The sequence below is a fragment of the Podarcis pityusensis genome (assembly GCF_964106645.2).
Source record: "Podarcis pityusensis genome assembly, chromosome: 5".
Taxonomy (NCBI): domain Eukaryota; kingdom Metazoa; phylum Chordata; class Lepidosauria; order Squamata; family Lacertidae; genus Podarcis; species Podarcis pityusensis.
This window is the reverse complement of record NC_138032.1, coordinates 41,518,434-41,537,879: the sequence shown is the minus strand read 5'-3', so window position 1 is coordinate 41,537,879 and position 19,446 is coordinate 41,518,434. Positions and strand designations below refer to the sequence as shown.

The 19,446-nt window shown below is 45.0% G+C and overlaps 3 protein-coding genes across 8 annotated transcripts; 1 reads left to right on the top strand and 2 right to left on the bottom strand.

Annotated features, from left to right (window-relative positions):
• Positions 1-46: 46 nt before the first annotated feature.
• LOC308478619 (uncharacterized protein) lies at positions 47-3,129 on the bottom strand. The gene is made up of 4 exons (XM_081008479.1): positions 2,720-3,129; positions 1,896-1,943; positions 1,063-1,184; positions 47-568 (listed from the first exon to the last, which is right to left on the bottom strand). The coding sequence occupies exons 1-3, from the start codon at positions 3,112-3,114 to the stop codon at positions 1,091-1,093; spliced, it is 537 nt and encodes a 178-aa protein (XP_080864605.1). The 5' UTR covers positions 3,115-3,129; the 3' UTR covers positions 47-568; positions 1,063-1,090.
• Positions 3,130-4,484: 1,355 nt separating this feature from the next.
• On the bottom strand, positions 4,485-11,009 carry COX15 (cytochrome c oxidase assembly homolog COX15). Its single transcript, XM_081008445.1, has 9 exons — positions 10,869-11,009; positions 9,426-9,613; positions 8,739-8,861; positions 8,333-8,519; positions 7,877-8,044; positions 6,761-6,842; positions 6,318-6,472; positions 5,744-5,857; positions 4,485-5,168 (listed from the first exon to the last, which is right to left on the bottom strand). The coding sequence occupies exons 1-9, from the start codon at positions 10,938-10,940 to the stop codon at positions 5,037-5,039; spliced, it is 1,221 nt and encodes a 406-aa protein (XP_080864571.1). The 5' UTR covers positions 10,941-11,009; the 3' UTR covers positions 4,485-5,036.
• Positions 10,983-19,321, top strand: CUTC (cutC copper transporter). Of its 6 annotated transcripts, none has more exons than XM_081008463.1 (9): positions 10,983-11,052; positions 13,212-13,283; positions 14,150-14,209; positions 14,848-15,057; positions 16,443-16,478; positions 16,810-16,946; positions 17,717-17,744; positions 18,478-18,583; positions 18,908-19,321. In XM_081008463.1, the coding sequence occupies exons 2-9, from the start codon at positions 13,214-13,216 to the stop codon at positions 19,017-19,019; spliced, it is 759 nt and encodes a 252-aa protein (XP_080864589.1). In that variant the 5' UTR covers positions 10,983-11,052; positions 13,212-13,213; the 3' UTR covers positions 19,020-19,321. The 6 variants fall into 6 exon arrangements, with proteins under 6 accessions (XP_080864589.1, XP_080864588.1, XP_080864587.1 ...); XM_081008462.1 differs by lacking the exon at positions 10,983-11,052 and adding an exon at positions 11,059-11,245 and having other exon boundaries at positions 16,813-16,946; XM_081008461.1 differs by lacking the exon at positions 10,983-11,052 and adding an exon at positions 11,059-11,245.
• The last annotated feature ends 125 nt before the right edge of the window (positions 19,322-19,446 follow it).

The window sequence follows — 19,446 nt, the reverse complement described above, 5'->3', positions numbered from 1 at the left end:
CTTCTGGGCCCCATATCAGATCTCTTTAACAGAAGACAAAGAAAGCTCACATACTAAAAAAATTTATTTTCACAATACCAGTTTACACTCAATAAATACAAATACGCAACATTATAAATAATAGTGGAAGGGGGAATTCTAGGCAAATGCATCCTAGTGCAGCAGCTTCACTGCTAATGGACAAAGATAGGGAGAGAACAGATTGATTGGGTGAGCATCGCATGTAAAAGTAAGGAAGGTGTCTTGTCTCTTGCCCAAGAGTGTGTTCCAGAGCTCCATCAGCAATTATTCAAACTTAGCGTTTGTTACAGGACTTTCAAAATGCAAACATTTCCCCTAACTGCCACGAGAGGGACATTTAGTTACAACATCAAACCCAAGAGCAGATGCCACCAAGATGCATCAATTAAAACAGGTGGGAGATGGTTAAACAAGTGAAATGGTCCCTTCATATGTTTGGGTCTTGGCCCTACTGCTGTGGGGAAATTTAGAGTGCAAGCAAAAGATCCGTTGAGTTAGTACTGGAAGGGACAAGGGGTGGAGCTGTTATCTAGCATCAGAAGGAAGCCTAGGAAAAAGAGAAAAAGATTTCTTAGTATTGACCTTACCCCAGCAGGATAAGAAGATATCTGGGAACAATCAACCTGTTGCCCTTTCAGTGAGATTTACTATAGCTACCTTTTACAGACAATGAGAAAGTGACCTGTCCTATAGAACCACAGAGTGGCAACCCTATTGGAGACAGATTACAGGTACCTTTCTGGTTCTATTGGTTAAGCCAGGGATGGGACCTATGATTCTCATGTGGCTGGACTATGATCCCTGACTGGCTATATTGGATTGGGCTAATAGGAGTCAGAATCCAATAACATCTAGAGAACCATAAGTTCCCCATCCCTGGGCTATGCCATTGACAGGTGAGTCAGGCAAGGAACCAAGGAAGGGAATCTTTGTAAACTGGAAGCAAATAGATTCCTTTTTCTTACAAGCTATTAATGAGTTGCATGTAATGTATTTGTGTGTTAGTAAGGTAGGTTAGGTAGTGCTGGACAGAGCAAGTACCTGTTGAATTGGTTGATAGTGGTCCAGTTCACTCCCACAGGAAGCGCACATACCAGATGGTCTCATTCTTCAGCTGGGGTCCAAACAGCGGGTTGGCCTGGGCCAGGAGTGCTATAAGCCAGCTGCAAGGGAAAGATAGGAAGGAGACATATAAACTGGATCACAACTCCTTTTGCACTAGTGCTGAAATACAAAAAGTCATATTTTGCAAGTAACTGCTAGGTCATTTTTGTAAGTAACAGTTATTCTTATAAAGAGGACAGTATCACTGTAGGAGGGATATATAATATAGGAAGCAAAGTCTTCTAGTTCTTTAAATGTACTACAAGAAGATCTGCCCTGGTGCATTATGCCTGAGAGTGTCTAGCTTAGCATAACAGCTGAGCCAGACAGGATGTTAGGGCAGCTAGAACAGTCTAGTGCTTTGGTGTATGATCAGAGATGGTCTAAGGCTTGTTATGGGATGCAAAATCCACTCCTTGTTCGTATATGGGGTCCTGGGAGCATCATGCATGAATGATGCCAAGACATATTGGAAGAGACAGTGTACCATGATCCAAGATTACCCAAAAGCTTATTTTATGAAAGAGAGGCAGGCTGTTTATGCACCTATGTGTAGAATAAGGACCTGGCAACCATGAAGAAACTTGAGCATCTCCAAGGTGGTGCATACAGGAGAGCTGCTGCTATTTGGGATTCCTTCCTAGATTCCCAATATTCAGGAAGCAGCCAGTTAAATAAAGTTATGAGGGTGGTTGGTTTCCTGCTGGGTACAACCCAGCCCTACACCCACAACCTACACCCACAACCCATCTCCCCTACGCAATACTCACAAGAGATAGCAGGAAATGGCTGTGGTCACCAACATGGTAATAATCACTCTGTGAAGTGAAAAAATGAAAAAGAAAAAAGATTGAGTAAAGCTGCAACCCTAACCCTACTTACCTGGGAGTAAACCCCACTGAATATATTAGGAATTACTTCTGAGTAGACATGGCTAGCATTGTGCTGTTACTGAAACAGTCAAGGGGGTCACACAGGAGAAAGGATTCCCAGATCAGGCACTACTCAACGCTCTTCCTCCCTGCTCCCACACCCCGGGCTCCTATATACCATGTTCATAAGAGAAAAATACCCTAGCCCAGCCCTTTGGCTGCTATACTAGTTTGCTATTTGCAGGGTCGCTGGTGTTTCCAACGCGAGGTTGCACTCATAAATGTGATTCCCCCCAACTTGGCAGTCTGAAGCGATGCGGAGTCCCGTTCACAGCATCCGTGGATCGGGCCTCCTTCAAGGCCAAAGGCGGCTGCGGAGAAGGAAAGCCTGCGAGTGTCGCACTTGCGGGGGAAGCGGGTGCTGGTCCCTGCTAAAGGCTGTGTGTGTGTGTGTGTGTGTGTGTGTGTGTGTGTGATGTCATCTCCCAATATATCAATATCTCTATATAGTGATCTTTTTGGATATATAGGTCATTCTCACATTATCAATCAATCATCTATCTAGATATAGATATTCTCAAAGCCTTTAGCAGGGACCACCATCACCCTTCCCTCGCAATTCTAGATCACAATGTATATATTGATCTATTTGGCGATGGCGATGACCGGGAGACCCGGCGATGGATCGGGCGGGCGGAGGCTGCGCGGGCGGGGAGCCTCACCCGCGGTTGGGCCCCTTGGGCACGAGCCACGGCCCGGCGATTCCCACGAGCCCCCAGAAGACCGAGAAGAGGATGATCGGCAGCGCGAAGCTGTGCGCCGTCATAGCGAGGCAGGTTGGGAGCGACCGACGGGATGAAGGACAAGAAGCCGCCGCCGCCGAGACCGCAAGAAGAGTGAGTCTCCGCCTCTCGCTTCCTTCGCTTCTGGCCCGGTCCGCAACCAATTGGAACTCCGTGCACCCTCCCGGTGTTTTTCCCCCTTCGCCACCCCGTATTTTGGAGCCTCGGTTCCGAATGGAGCTGTTTCGTACCGCCCCCTGCTGCCTCGGAGGGTGTATTGCGAGGAGCGGAGAAGGCAGGTCGAATCTTACTCGAGTCGTTGCAGGCAAGGGCATCGTATAGGCGTCCGCCGGGGTTGGGGTAGTTGCTCCCTCTAATGAGCCATGATCACCACATTTACAGGTTTCTACTCTCCCCCTCCCCCTCACCCCGCTCTACAGAAAGGTTATAGAATTTGTAGACCCAGATATGAACAAAAATGTGCAGGCACCAATCTCCACCTTTATTTTGTGAGAAGACTTACCCCTCCAACCTTTCAGGGTTTCTATCCATTTTAGGGCATTTCTATAACACTTAAAATATACAAAAAATTCCTCTAAGTGGTGTACAGAAAACAAGCTGATCAGAAAATTTTACAAATATGATGTTATGTATAAAAATGTTGCATTACTGCAACATAATACACAGAAACCAGTATCAGTTCCTTCTCCTTCTGACACCCATCCCCTCTCAGTATCCGGGCTCTCACTAAGCGCATTCATTGGTTTCTAGCTAATGAATGAAGCAATGGATGACATTAAGGAAACTAGATCTAGCCAATTTAATACTTGAGTGAAACACCTGTGTCTCCACTCTTGGGTTTGGTTTAAAGCCTTTTATGCCGGTCTTCACTGCTGGTGAAGTGAATGCTACCCCACTGAAAACAATTCAGGTATCCAATACTGGCAAGTAATGTATAAAAGAAAAATGTAGCAGCAAAGACAGTAAGTAGTCCATCATCTTTCAAAGTCACATTTCATAGCAACCCCCCCCCCATCTGCAAACACTTTAAAAGATACTCTGCTGCCAACCTGCCATAATTATACCAATACTGAAGCAGGCTGGGCTGGGGCTGATTTCATGTTAGGCTCATTTTGCCGAGAGGCAGTGGTAGGGAACTGCAGTAGTGTAGTACAACTCTGAATTGTAGGGTACATGATAGGGCTTTTTAGGGAAATGAAGCAAAGTGGGAGACTGTGAAGTTGAGTGTAGCAGCACTGCCCAGGAAAGAATTAAGGGCTTCAGCAATGAGTGAAAAGCCATCTACCCATTGTAGCAGGTCAACCCACTGAGAAGGAAAGGGATAAATGTGTAATACAAGTTTCTCAGGGGTCTACCCAAGTCTAGGAAGTCACCTGATCCACCAGAATTGTTAGATTTGTTCTCTGCTGCTAATTATGTTTATTTACTCATTTGCAGCATTTACTCTCCCCCTCCCCTCCCCAGAAAAAATCCTTTGTGGATACTGATGTTAATGAAACGTGTTCCAAATCAACCCACTCATGTGCCTGCTTGAAAGCTGCCACAGGCATCTGGTTGGCCACTGAGAACAAGATGATGGACTTGATGGGGCCTTTGATTTGCTGCAGCAGAGTTTCTTATGAAGGTACATTGCATAGGGACATTGTAAGAACAGTCAGTTTTAAAATACTGAGATACTGAGAAATATTGAGAAACTTTTTTTATTAAATAAGGAAAGGACTGTGGGTCTTCTGCATGGTTAAATTACAGTGCACATTTCAATATTCTAATGCAAAAAATTGCACTCAAACCCCATTCTGCTAAAGAAAATCCACAAACTATGCCACCCATCACCCTTATAATACAGTTTTGAAATGCCTTCATTTGCTGTTCATCCAAATTTCTAGGCCCACTCACCCCATAATCCATTCTCTATATCCATCCGACACAGAATGTAAAAGGCTCATGGCTGTAGCCTCATACAGACAGCTCAGCAGGAAGCAAGACACACCTCAAACGACCATCATTCTTGCCAGAGCCCACCTTATCAACCTCACACCTTAAGCAAAGGATGGTGATTCATGTTCACCAAGTTTTGCAACAAAGCACTTCAACTCATGACATCAAGGTGCTGCTCAGCCTCGCCTTCTGTTCAAATTAAGGCTTTCAGGAAGAGGAGCATACAACACGTGGGGCAAAGGCAGCAACCGTGAACCTTCAGCACTAGCAAAGAGGCTGGCTAAATAGGGAAGCAGGGTTATTTCGGGATCCGCTTCAGTTCATGCATCAGCCACAACGCCACACTGAGCAATACCAGGGAACCTGATTGATGAGTGGCTGCTAAAGGAGTTGGGACATACAGGAGAAGTGTGCTGATGCCCAGGGTAACCTGCAGAGGAGCAAGAATAAAATGAAGTTTCAGGCATAAGCAAAGTTTGCTTACCAGTATAGCTGAAATGTAGAAGTATGTGCAAATACATCTGCATCGTATTCTTATAGCACAGAATTATACACAAGAAGCTTCATAAGCAATTGGTATGGGGATTTTTATATGTTCTGTCTCTCTCCCAGTGTAAATAACCTGCTACAGGATGAGGTAGCTGTCATAGTGCTTCATGATACAATGCTAATGAAACTGCACTGATGTTCCCCCTTTGCCTTCTCAGTTTAAACCCAGAAGGCAGAGAAGGGCAGTGACCATAGCACTGTGCAATATTTCCACAGAAGAGCACGACTGCAGCTCTATTTCCCCCCTTTGTCCTTCAAAGCCAAATAAATAAATAAATAAATAAAAATTGGTCCCCACCAATTTCAGTTTTAAATGCCTGAGACCAGCAACCAAGAGAGCATTATCAGTGATGAGAAGGCAGGCACCTACCTGGAAGGAAGGGGAAACTTGCCATTCCATCAGAGGACACTACTAAGTTACAATTAAAAGGGTGTTTTAAAGGGCATAGATAATACCTGGAGGTATGCCACAGCCAGTAAGGAAGCAACTGCCATCCTTGTCCTCCGTGGGAGAGGAATCTTCCTGGAAAACAGGTACAGACCTGTAATGGCTGCAACAGAGGAAACTCCCTAAAGGGAAAAGAGTAAATATCCAGTGAGGGAACCAGAGAAGCTTTGCAATGACAACAAAGGGCTTAGAAGTGGAGTTGGAAGGGATCTTAAAAGGTCATCTAGTCCAAAGGCAATGCAGGAACCTCACTACTACAGCATCCCTGAAAATCCAGCCTCTGAAAAAGAGTCCATCACTTCTGGGGCAGTCTGCTCCTCTTTCAAAAAACTCATGTCATCATGATGTTCTCCTTAATGTTTAGACTAACCCCCCCCCCCTTGTAACTTGCACCCTTTAATTAAAGACAGTGGAGATGGAAACCAGTACTTTAGGCATGCAAACAAGTGCTCTACTCTGAGTTAAGGGGCCTGCATTCCCACATTCCCAGTTACACTGCCACCTGGAATGAACACAAACCCAAGAACGGCAACCAATTAAAAAAGAGGTGTTATCTAAGAGCATAAAGAGGAAGAAACATACCAGAATCCTGTGATCAAACTGCACGGTTGTGGGATTCTCAAATATGTTCTTCAACTTTGGGGAAAAGGCAAGGAGATCATCAGGGATCCAGCGTTCCCCCATCTTGGGAAATGAATTGTATACAAGACCAGCATCCAGTCCTGCCACAAATGCCCCTAGAGTTCCAGAGAAGAGAGTCTGTCACACTTGGAAGTATGAATGTAATAGAACAAGCCACCTAAAAACCATCACGGTGAGAGTTTTAGGTCCTTCCCTCAAGGCCACAAAACAGTTCCCAGTGATGTTATCTGACCAGCATGAAGAGGAAGCATTTCAGTAACCTGGAATTGAAAAAGTCTAGACCCTCCCAATGGGAAATGAAGCAAGAAACACACATCCATGACCATGCTGTCTATTGCTTCTCAAAAGAAAGAGATTGGTGCAAAAGTGACAGGGACTTTTACCTGAGAGGGCAGTGAGAAAGATCAGGCCTGATGTTCCATGAGCAAACCTTCTTAGGCGCAGGAGTTGACGGGTTTCTGGTAACTGTCAAAACAGGAGGAGGATCACAAGAATATGCAATGGCCTTTTTATATATTCTAAAGGGAGTATGTGCAAAGGAAACTAGTGTTCCATAGGCTCAGCATATATACACGTTTCCAATAAGACTCCTGACAGAAGAGGAACGTATTTATTTCACTCTCAATGGCTAAGGCAGCAAGGACTTCTGCTCTTCTCACTCAGCTGTTATGCTGCACGGCCCTTAATGGACATGGCTTACATCCAATTATATCTATGAACCCAAATCTACCAAATTTTATAGAAATCACCAGGCGTTCTTGGAAGCAGTCAGATAGCATCTGCATGCTTGATTTAATCCTGCTGTCAAGTCACCATACCCAAGACCAGATCCACAGGCCCCAGAAGCATCTACTGCCTGGATGTGTAGGGCAAAAGTGCATGGCAATATCTTCTGTGGCAAGGATGCGGCCTTGCTAGAGCTGGGGAAGTTGTGGCAGACTGCACTGTAAGAAACGGAATAGCTCATGCCAGGTTGAATTCTTCTCAGTCTGCATTTCTCCTGCTATGCTTTCTTAAATAACTACCCTCTTAAGAGGCCATCCTACCAAGTGAACTATAAGGGTGCAGTGTTGTGTGGGCTCTCCTTTTTTCCCTTTTCGTGTGATGCTCCAAAGCAGTGGCTGTGATCACCATAAAGGGATTTGAAACCCTACCTGAAGGGTTGCCTGAGAATTGGCAACAGGCGCTAGTTTTGCATGTGATGCAGGAGTGTGTGCCTCCCACTGCAAGTTCACTGGCTCCCTCTATGCATGGGAGTGTCAGTGCTAACAGAGTTCTTGACTGGTAAGCTTTGGTGGTGCTTCCAGGAACGTTATCTCTTTGACATTTCCCAAGATTAGTAATTTTCCTCTTCCAGGCTGAGCACATATAGGATACAGTGGCAGTTTGGTCTGCACGGTGGCAGTGTGCCTCCCTCCAAAGGCACAATTGGTGTACAGGCTTTCTTGGCCCAACTGGGACTCAATACATGCCCCCGGTCTGGCTCACTTTTTGCTTACCTTGTGCTGCGGCAGCAGTAATGAGAGTCCTGTCCACAGGCTGTAGCAGTAAAGAACAAGTGCAGAGCCCAGATGTGCGGCTAGACGGTACTGACTGACCCGTGGGATGTCATGAGAGTCTGGCTTTTCCTCTAATCCACTTTTTACCATATACCAGCCCAATAGGCCCTGCCAAAACAAAGAAAAAGTACCATAGAGGCATGAAACTAAGACCACTTTTGCTCCTGCCAATACCATGTACATTCTCTTCCAAGGAACTAAGATCTAACAACACTCCAAGGACCATGATCTGAAGCTTCTGCTGGGCTTCTGTGCACCAGAGACCTAAGATCACATACAAATCAGTTCCTGGAGCGTGCAAAGGATCAATGCCTTTCATGTTCTATCTCAGCTATCTTGGGCAGAGTAATTTAATGATTCATTTAACAATTTCAAGGTCCCAGTGATCTTTCCCACCTGGAAGCAGACAAGTCCACAGAGGGCAACGACACGACCCTTCAGGGACCGGTTGAGGTAACCCTTCCTCCAGAAGTAAGCTGCTGGAAGGATGTAAGCCAGTCCAACAAGCCGTCCCCACATTCGGTGTGAATACTCCATGTACCAGATGAATTTGAACTCTGTCAGCGTCATGTTGTGGTTCAGGCTGTTAGATTCAGAGAGAAGGTTTATAAAACAACAACAAACCCTGCAGTAAGGTGTAGTTGCCCATTCCCCTCTTTCCATGACAAGTTCTATCAAGAAGTAGCATCCAAGATACTCTTTTTTTTCTCATTTCCCTTTTGCTGGGATAGTAGAATAGGCTTCCCCCACCACCACCAATTTAAATTTAGTCTCTAGGAACTTTAGCTCAACCCATGCCTACATTTTAAATTCTGGGAATTGCTGGTAGTTTTGGAATTCTGCTTCCCACTCCTGCTGTGTCCGAGGAGGCTTCATCTCCCGCACGAGATGCCAGTCAACCATTGAAAGCCCAGACTCTGTCAGCCTGAGAAGGAAAGAACAGCAATGACACACCACTGAGGGAAGATGCTATCAATGTGGGATATAATGGTGTGTGCATGTGTATCCATCTATCTAAAAAAGCAGAATGAAGCCACAATGGGAAAATTCAGACACTGGAGGCAATGCAGATGCAAAGTCTGACTACACACAAACATACCGATGATCAATTAGATGCAAATATATATGTAATCACACCTTTTAAATTCTGAAGCAGTCTAAATTAACTACCATACCTCAAAAGGTTGTTATGACAGTAAGTACAAAACTTTTTTATTTGTTACCCTTTAATCCCACCTTTCTTTTACTGCCTGCATTGTTTATCTACAATGCATTTATAAAATAAGGGTAGACACAGGCATTCAAAGGGCAGAGAGATACCAGAAGTTAGTTTAGGCCCACACACTGGCATGAGCAAGAGGAAGCAATGCCCCTAGGAAGATCTCTGCTGGTTGCAGAAAGATACAATCTATGACAGTTGGAGAACCATAGTGTCAAGGGTAAATAAAATATAGTAAAGGCTTGAAGAGGAGGTGCTAATTTTCCTTACCTAGTGACACCACCCAGCACCACAGCTCCGGCCACAGTACCACTGCATATTAGAAGCCAGCGCCCTACAGCCCGGTTGGTCACAGCACTGGGGACAGGTGGTACCACCACTCTGGGATGGGAAGCAACTTCTGACACTACGCTGTGTTGTGACCATCTCTGTGGGAGCTGCCACCACCGTTGACATTGCTGAGGACAGAGAAGGTAGCGAGGAGGCTATTTATAATTAGTGCCACTCCACTAAACGTATATTTGCAAGAGGAGCATTACTCAAGATGAATGAACTTTCTTTACTGTAAAGAGTTCACACCTGTGTTCACTACATCAGAAAGGTTGTATTCAGTGCCAGACATTATTCTACAAAATACAAGGAGAAGGATAAAGGAACAGATCATCAGTGGTGCAAGCACAAAAAAACTGGACAACAGGAATGTCAACAGCTATTCACTGAAATGCTCAGCAAAACTTATTTTTATTTTCAATATGTTCTTATGTGTCCTGCTTGTGGAATCTGCAGAAGCATTTGGCTGGCCACCATTAGCAAAAAGAGGTTGAACTCCATGGACTCTAAGTGTGATCCAGTATGTTATTTAAACACTAAAAGCATATGGAGGAGAAAGTGTTCATGTTTTTACAGGGCCTGTGACCATGTAATAAAATGTGATGTTATATTCATAATCGTTATTTTATTTGTTTAAAACATGTATACACTACTCTTCATCTAGGTGGAATCAGAGTAGTTCATGGTATAGAACCTTTAAAAAAAAATCCTATACTAAAATACTTAAAACTATGAAACATTACACCTATTGTTAAAGTTATATATAAAGAGAGAGAAAGCCTGCAACTTACACATTTAACTGGTGCACATTTAGCTATACGCGCTTGGCAATATAAAAAATAATTAAAAAGAGGCCAAGCGTCCAGGGAAAAAGACTTTGGCAATGCCACCTGCCATTGAACCTAATGTGTTTTGACTATATGTGAATTTTGATTTAGGCATGATTCCCAGAATGTAATCCCGCATAGGCTGAGGGCTTGCTGTAGGTATACAAGCGAAATATTTTGGCAGTCACCGAAACTCCTAGAGAAACAAGTCTTCAGTCCGCTCCCTTTAACGTGCCTGGTTGTGACAGGTGCAGACAATGGAGTCTGTAGTTTTCTTGAATATCCACCCATAATTAGAGTTCCCCACTCTATGGGGAAATGAGGTAGCACTGATTAGCACCTCCCACAGTGCAAAGGATACATAAGGGCGGAAACTCTTGGCATTTCCCCCAGCAGCGTCTCTTAGAGAGCGTGATGGCAGGTACTCAGCCTGCTCGCAAGGCTAAGAAAGGAGGAGCCGCAGGGGGTCGCTTCGTTTTGCAACCCTCGGCCGATAAAGAGGCATCTTTGACCCGGTCCCCGTTGCTATGGAAACCAAGCGCCGCCCCTAGAGTACCTGGCCGGGGGACCCCGTTCCTCGTGGGGCCAGCAACAGCCGAGACCCTCTTAGTGCCGCGCGCAAGAGCATCGCTCCTCAAGCCGCAACCCGGAAGCAACTCGCTCTTGACACGGAAAGGAATCCGAGCTATTTCCGGAAACGCCGCGGCCGCTCACTTGGTGACCGCGACGCCACGTGACAGGTAGGACGGCGCCTCCTCTCGCGTGTGCGCCGCCGCCGCGCGGAAGCCGAGGCCCAAGGGGTGGGCGGGGCTTTCTCCTCGCCTCAGGGCTGGTTTGGCGCAGAACTGCCGACATCCGCCGCGCCTCCGGAGCGGCCCCGAGGCGGAATGAGGAGATGGGACCGGAAGCAGGGCCTGGCAGAAGGGTGTGAGGGTGAGTGGGCGGAGGGACGACCGGAAGGAAGCGCCAGGGATCCCGAGGAATCCCGAGGGCGGGGCCGGGGCCGGAAATCCGGGCGGCTTCAAGCCCTCCTTTCCCCCCTCCACAGGTGTAAGAGGAGCCAGAAATTTTAATGGGGTTGTTCTGGGGGGTGCCCTGTGCACACTCAAGACCGCTATGTGCATTCAGCAAAACCAAGTGGGAAAGATTTTATTGGCATTTTTACAGCTCAGGCCTTTATGTGTTTAAGGCGTAAAACGCCTTTGAGCCCAAAGGGGTCCTTATTCTCAGGTGAGCGTCTGCAGGGTTGTAGCTATAGGCCTGAGGACTGCAATCTTGCCTGCACTCAGTGGGGCTTGCTTGCTTGCGTATTTATTTTTTTAATTTCTATTTAATTTTTAGGGGGGGGCAGTTGAAGCGCTTTACAAGCTACATTGAAGCATCAAATAGAGCAATCCTGAGTAAAACATTACAGAATAAAGACAAAGTGTACCTTCAAAGCGACATAGTTTACCTTAGAAGATTTCAAAACAAAACATTACAAAGGACGTCAACTACAGAATGCACATTTAATGCACTATGTTACTGGCCAAAGTTCCATCTGTTGTTGGAGTTTTTAGAGTAAGTTCTGCATTTGCCTAAGGGAGACTCTGCAGGTTACAGGCTGGTCTTGCTGTCAGCTGTTCCCATGCATCTCAACTTCATCTTCCTGCTGGAGAACCTGAATCCTGAAATATCTGGAGAAAGGTGGAAGGGAAGTCAGCCGTACTCAATTTAGTATTCTGAAAGGAGAAAAAATCTGGATCACCAGCGCAGGCTTTTTATTCGGAAGGTAGAATGCTACTTTAAAGTGAGTCAGACCATAGAGCCATCTAGTTCAGTATTGTTTGCACTGACTTGACAGCAGTTCTCCAGGGTTTCAAACGGAACAACGTAGCCCTACTTGGATTTACTGGGAAATGAACCTGTGGCCTTCTGAATACAAAGCACTACCACTGAGCTGTGACCCATCCTTGAATCCTCCAAATTGGAGCCCCCCCCTTCAAACCCTTATTCCACTTTAGATTTGTGCTAATCTGCAGAAATCGGGTTCAAGAGTCTCTTTTAATGATGCAGTTACATTAAGGACCACCTACTGAATAAACTTGCCAGTGTATTAATTTCTCCTGTGCCCCTTTAAGTAATTTCTCCTGTGCCCCTGTAAGTAATGAAGCTGATGAAGTGTTGGGATAGCGGAGGTTTATAATTCTCCATTGGAAGGTTCACCTAGTGCTGATTTTTTTTTTTTTTTTTTTTTGGTGCCAGATAAACACTTTTTAATTGCACAGGTCTTTTAAAATATTTTAGAATTTTCAGGTTTTTAGTCTGCTGATTTTTGTATGTGCCACTTTCACAGTTGCTTTTTTGTTAATTATTTGGTATTCTGTATTTATTGTTTAATTTTGTATACTACTCTGGGAGACAAGGCTGAAAAGTGACTTATTTGGTAATAAACAAACATATAAACACATAGACAGGCAGATCTGTTCAGACAATGCAACACAGAGAACAAGATCCAGGGAGAGCAAGAAGGCAAGGGGATCAGAAGTTACAGCAAAAGTAGCATTCAACTTCCCATGTGTTTTTTCTGTACCTGTTTTGAGCTGATACAGATCAAGCTTGATTTCTTCTTTAAATTTGCATGGTGATACAAGTTTTCTGTTCTTATTGTGTGTACCCTTTAAAGCAGCTGCTGACAGGTTAAGGCTTTGTAAGGTTACTGGTGATGGGGAATCTATGAAGCTTCTGTTTCTGAGAGCTGGATGTGCTTGGGTGAGCAAGATGAAAGAAGCCAGTTAAAAGACAAAACAAGCGCTGGAGCTTGAGGTGGAAGGAAATGCCTCTCTCAATCACTGTCTGTCCCTTTTCTCTGAGACAGAGCCTGATTGCCCCATAACCTCTGGTTGTGTTTCTCTTCTAGGAATGGCCAATGGCTTTCTCATGGAAGTATGTGTTGATTCTGTGGAGTCTGCTGTGAATGCAGAGAGAGGAGGTAATTCCATATAAAAGATGGAAGATGAAAATACTTAAGGATCATTGAGGGGTCTTTCTAGGCCAGGACACCTGGGTACACATGCTATATGTATTGAAAAGAGAGGCACACTTACTTCCCCAAGCAGTGTGAAACTGTTTTATGAACCCTTTTAGGCTTGAAAGGTAGGATATTAAATGTTATAAATTGGTCAATAAGTAAAGACTTCCAAAGTTCTGATCTAGGTTAGTGACACATATATTCAGGATATGCATTTATATATTTTAATTGCCTGCAACCCAATTACTCTAGCCTTTGAGAGTAGGGCAAACTGCAAATTTAAATGAATAAATGTCAAATTGCCTTGTCTTTAGCTGCTTTAACTACTTAAGTTGTCCTGCTCTGTTTATAAAACAAATCACCTATTAATTGATTTTCTTTCTTAGTTACTGCCTGAGTAGGGGTTGAAGTCTATGTGGATAAGCTAAATACAGGTGACCGATCTCACTCTTGGCTCGAAAATTTCCAGCACTCATACCCATTGGTTTATTTTATTTATTACTTAAATTTGTTAGTTGCTACTTACAAACAAACAGCACCCCCATACCTTAACACACCCAACATAGATACATTAAAACCAAGGGGAGGAGGGAGGGAATACTTTAAAAAACATCCCAGCCACTTCTAAATGGCCGCAGATAAAGGCCAAAGGCCTGCTTATAGAGGAAGGTTTTTGCCTGGCAGCTAAAGACATATAATGATGGAGCTGGGCGAACTTCCCTTGTTGTATTATAGCAAGGCCCACATGGTTTCTTCATAATGTAGATCTCTGTTAAAATCTTGCAAACCACTTATATTCAGAGGTTTAATGTGTGACCCTGTTGCAGGTGCTGGCCGCCTTGAACTGTGTGCCAACCTCATGGAAGGAGGAACAACACCTACTATAGGTGAGTTGGCACATACAAGCCAAGATCCAATCCACCATTTCTTTGCAAGATGTAGCAGTACTAAGCAGCCAAGCAATGTGGAGAAATGTTTGGACCTCTGCCCTCTAGGCCCTCTGCTCCTGGAACAGAAAGAAAATACCTGTTGTTCTGCTTGCTCTTTTTGTGTTCTTCTGTGTCATCAGCACCTCCTGGTCTTTTTGCAAGACAGGCTGTTATTTAATCACCCTATTTCACCTTCCTTTCTTCAGCAGCCCCTTCTCCTAAATTCTGCAAAAAGGGTTTGACATCTGCCCTGTTCTCTTCTCCCTTGCTTCTCCTAGACCCAGTGCTGATGGTCTAGCTCTGGGATGGGGAACGTGTGGCTCTCCAGGTGTTGTTGGACTCCAACTCGCCTCAGCCTAAATGGTCAGTAGTCAGTTGATTGGAGTTGTAGTTCACCAACATCTGGAAGGCATCTTGTTGGCTACTCCAGACATAGGCAGAACTGAGCTAGATGGCTCAGTGTTCTCCCTTTGTATAAGGCATCTTGCTATGTTCCTAAGTTCCTCCGTACCATGTTCTAGGTTTCACTTCTTGTCCATCTCATAGAACAATCCAGTACATAGCTGACACCATGTCCCAAACATGTTTGTCTGCAGGCCTTTTGCAAGTGGTGAAGCAGTGTACAAGGGTGCCTGTATTTGTGATGATCCGCCCCCGTGGGGGGGATTTCCTCTATTCTGACCGAGAAGTGGAGGTGATGAAGGCAGACATCCGACTTGCCAAGCAACATGGGGCTGATGGGTTGGTGTTTGGAGCCTTGACTGAGGATGGACGTGTGGATACAGAGCTCTGCACAGCACTGCTGGGTGAGCAGGCTTTACTTTTCATAGGGCTTATTTGGTGCTTGAGTAGTGATTGTCGTACAGTGCCACCAGCTAATAATTCCTTGGTTCAAATTAAGAAATATTTCCTACAGGCAAGAGGCAAGATCCACGAGATACTAGAGCCTGCCTCACTATATTGAGCTATTCATTCATTAATTTACAGTATAGGAGAACATCTAATCCACCCTTCATCATATGATCCCAGGGTGGGTTACAGCAGAATAAAAACAATGCAGCACAATTTATAACAACATATATAAATGGAGCTTATTAGGGGGGAAACGGCCATGGTGCTACAGTCGCTTCAGTTGCAGAAGTGACGGAACTTCTGACTCCCCACTCCCAAAAAAGAGGCTGGGGAAATATTGAAGTTTCACCTGACGCCAAAATGACAACAGCGCTTTAGCACCAGTCGTGCTCCTAGGGCAGTCTACACCAAGCTGGTATCCTCCAGATGTTTGGGGCTATAACTCCCATTAGCCCTAGCTAATTTGACAAAGGCTGCTCTAGAGGGAGGACATTCCATAGGTCATTCCATAAATGAATGAATTATTCAGATAAAGCAGGAGCCAAATGCTGTAATGGTTGAGATGAATGACCTTTGTGTGTAAGGAGGGGCACTGTGCAGATCTGATGGAGAGAGTGATAGGTAGCCATAAATTCTGCACAGAAGGAAGAATTATCCAGAAGAATAGGAAACTTTATTGAAAGAATGATAATTGTATGGTTTTTCTGGACCCTCAAAAATGCAAAGAAAATAATTACTAGCTATTTTCTCTATTTAACTGAAACTGACAGTATATCTTCTGAAGAAGAATTAGTCTTGCTAGGAGGAGTCTGTCTTCTCCCTGCATGCCCCCCCAAAATTGGCTCTAGCTGGGTGAAGCCTGTCCTCTTCCTACATGTCCCCCCCCCCAGAACAGCACACAGGAGGAGGAAAGGTGGCAAAAGTTCTGTGAGGCAAGCTGAAATACAGCAGCTAAACTGTTTTAACCAGAAGCCAATATCCATTCACTCCATGGCTGATTATTCCACAGGCTACCTAGGGAAGAGTGGATACATCTTCAGTCTACTCCAGGATTACTTTTTTAAATAAGTGCATAAGCCCAACATGTGTGAGGGGTTTGATACACAAAATGTGAAAAGAAATGCCATTCGAAGAGCTAGCTAGTGGGCAGTCTTAGTGGAAATGAGAAAGGATGATGAATCCATATTTCAGAAATGGTGTCAGATGACTACAGCCACCTTGGTTGAACCATCTGGAGAAGTTTCCTTTCTTTCCAGGGCCAGTAGCAGAAGCATTGCCTTCACAAAGACAATCCCTAAGCAAAGGTATACTAACCATCCGGGATCTGTTCTTTTTGCAGCTGCTTCCCGCCCTCTGCCAGTCACCTTCCACAGAGGTGAGTTTCTGCTTGCTGGTTTCCCACAGGCATCTGGTTGGCCACTGTGAGAACATGATGCTGGACTGGATAGGCCATTGGACAGATCCAGCAGACTCTTCTTACAGAGCTTGGAGTGGGGAATGAAAGCCGGACTGCCTACTTGCAGGACGTAGGCTCAGGCACAATGGCCTTACCTTGGTGGGGGGAACTATGAGAATGTTCTCTGGGAATTGCGCATATTAGGTCTGTCTACCAGGGATTTGGGACTAGGCTAAAGCCTGGAATATGTCAGTAGATTTGCTTTCCAGAAGATTTGGCAGTAAAGACTGACATGCTCCATTTTTCTCAGCAGCTTTTGACATGGTCTATGACCCTTTGGCAGCCTTGGAAACGCTAATATCGATGGGCTTTGAACGGGTCCTGACTAGTGGCTGTGACAGCTCTGTTCTAGAGGGGCTGCCCTTGATAAAACGACTGACAGAACAGGTGAGGTGTCATCTCTACCAAATTTGTAACTCTGATACACTTTTCTTGCCTACTTAAGAATGGGCTATCCAAGGAACTGGACAGAGTGTGGTGGGGACAGAGAAATGCCAGCTAGCAGTCTTTCATGGTCTTCAGATGGGTGAGGGTTTTTCAACGATTAAGGGTAAAAACTGGCCTCCCCATTGAATATACAGAAACTGTGCCTTGCACCTTCTGATTCAATAGCTTCTTTCAGTATTGCATGAATTCCCCTAGGCTACTGCAATAAATTAGCTCCCTTCTTCTCTGTTAAGTACACAATATGTGCATGGCACACCCATATCTCACACCTGTCCAGCAGAATTCACAACAGACAAAAAAGTCAACGAAGGAGTCACTCAGTTATTTTAAAGTTGCTTCCAGTCTCTAAAACTGGGGTGAAGTTGAAGCAGTCCTGCTGATACTGATATGACAGCATATAGTTTCTGAAGTTCAACAGTCCCAGGATGGAGGTGAAACTTGGTAGATCCTCAGTTGTTTGACTTTGCAGAGGTGAAATATACACAATGATAGACAAGTGTGGGAGCATACTTTCCTAGAGGAGCATGTAAGAAACTCAATGTAACAGTATTACTTGGAGCAAACCCTTTGAAAAGCAGCATAAAAAAATGAAATTAAATATTGCAAATAAATACATTCTACATCTTCCTTAACAGAATATATGTGCTACCCATTTGGTGTGTTTTGTGCAATAAGCAAGACCACTAAACCCCTTTTCTCTTCCTTTTCAGGCTAAGGGCAGGATTGTTGTAGTGCCAGGTAAGACTCTGCAGTGAGTACCACTTGTTGGCGTAGATCAGAACTGTAGCACCAACCAAGCATGTTGTTAGGCAGCCCCACTTGCCCAAGTGGCAAGAAGTCCAGGAACAGAGCTTTAGGGTGCAATTCCCTTTGGATGAGAGTGCATGAAAGATTTAATCTTTATAATATTTATTTATTTGCAGATATAAAAACAGACAGAGTGTAGTAGAAATAGATGGACGTCACAACTGCTGAAACTGCATTAGGTTAAAGGAATAGTGTGGACACCCACGCACAACTCCTACCTGCTTAACTTGCTGCTGTAGACTCTTTGCCTCTGTCAATCCAAATTCAATTTGCTTCTAGCTATCTGTCCTTTCCTTAAAGTCTTATAGGTATGGCATTATGAAGGCAAAGATTTCCAGGCATCAAGGAACATTAACTAATGTTCCCTTATCGTGTTCCTGAGTGATCACTAACTGTCAGGCAAAACAAAAGCAGTGGGCCATTTGTGCTAATCAGCAGCTAAACTGATAAGATAATACCTGATGGGCATCTGCTCCCTTCCAGAGGCATATTTAGGAGCTCTACCTGCTTCAGAGCTGCGAGTGCAGCCTGCATTGACCCTAAAGATTAGCCCCTGGTTCAGAGCAAAGGGATTTCCCCCATCTATTTAATGACCCAGAATGTAGCTCTGTCTATTCCTGCTTAACTTCATGTTTGTGACTGAGTGATGGGTTCTCTTCACCAGGGGGAGGCATAACCGAGAGAAACCTGCAGAGAATCTTAGAAGGCTCTGGCGCCTCTGAGTTTCACTGCTCAGCGCGCTCAGTCAAAGACTCAGGAATGAAGTTCAGGTAACTGAGCAAGTTTCTGTCCTGACTTACTGAGGGGCCCAAGCCTTGCTTCCATCTCCACCGTTTGGGGTAGTAACTTGACTAAGAACATCTGGGGCACTGGAACCTGACAGGTGCATTTAGCTGGGAGCAAGGCATTGTTGCATTAGGGATGGACTTGTGTCTGTAGTTCATAGTTGCAGATGCAATGGGTTAAGGTAGCGCCCAAATGGCAACATGACAGCAGATTATGGCCCAGTGGGTAGGACTTAGGATGGTTCTTTTTCCGGCTCTTCTAGGTCCAGGTTCCAGACAGTAACCAAAGACTTGTTGGTATTCTTTTAGAAACCCTTACACTACCATGGGGGCCTACCTCTCCACACCTGAATATTCCATCAAGGTGGCCGATGTGGCTAAAGTGAGGACCCTGAATGCAATTGCAAAGAATATCCTGTAGAACAAGCTACTGTGGGCCAGGAAGACCCAGAGCCCTGTGACCTGCGCAATCCATAGACTTAGACATTGCAACAGCATCCTTGCCAGCGCTTAAAGGACATGGGTCAATCAAATGAAGAAGCCTCTGCTTGTTTTTCTCCTATTCCCACTTGCTCCACAGCGTTTTTTCCTCAGATGTCGTAATGCCGTTTTGTCTGTGGGGAGCAAATGATGGGGAGGGGCTTAATTAAAGGGGCACTCACCATCGGGCAACACTCTCCCTGTTAAGGTCTCTTCTCAAATAAACCCTGAAGCCACTCCGTATCACTGTGGCTCTTCTTCCTGTAGAGGCCATGGCAAGACTTTGAACTGCTCCCAAAGGAAATGGGCCGGGGGGGGGGGGAGAGCACATTGGGTGTTGCAGGCTCCCTTCACCCCACCTCAGTTTG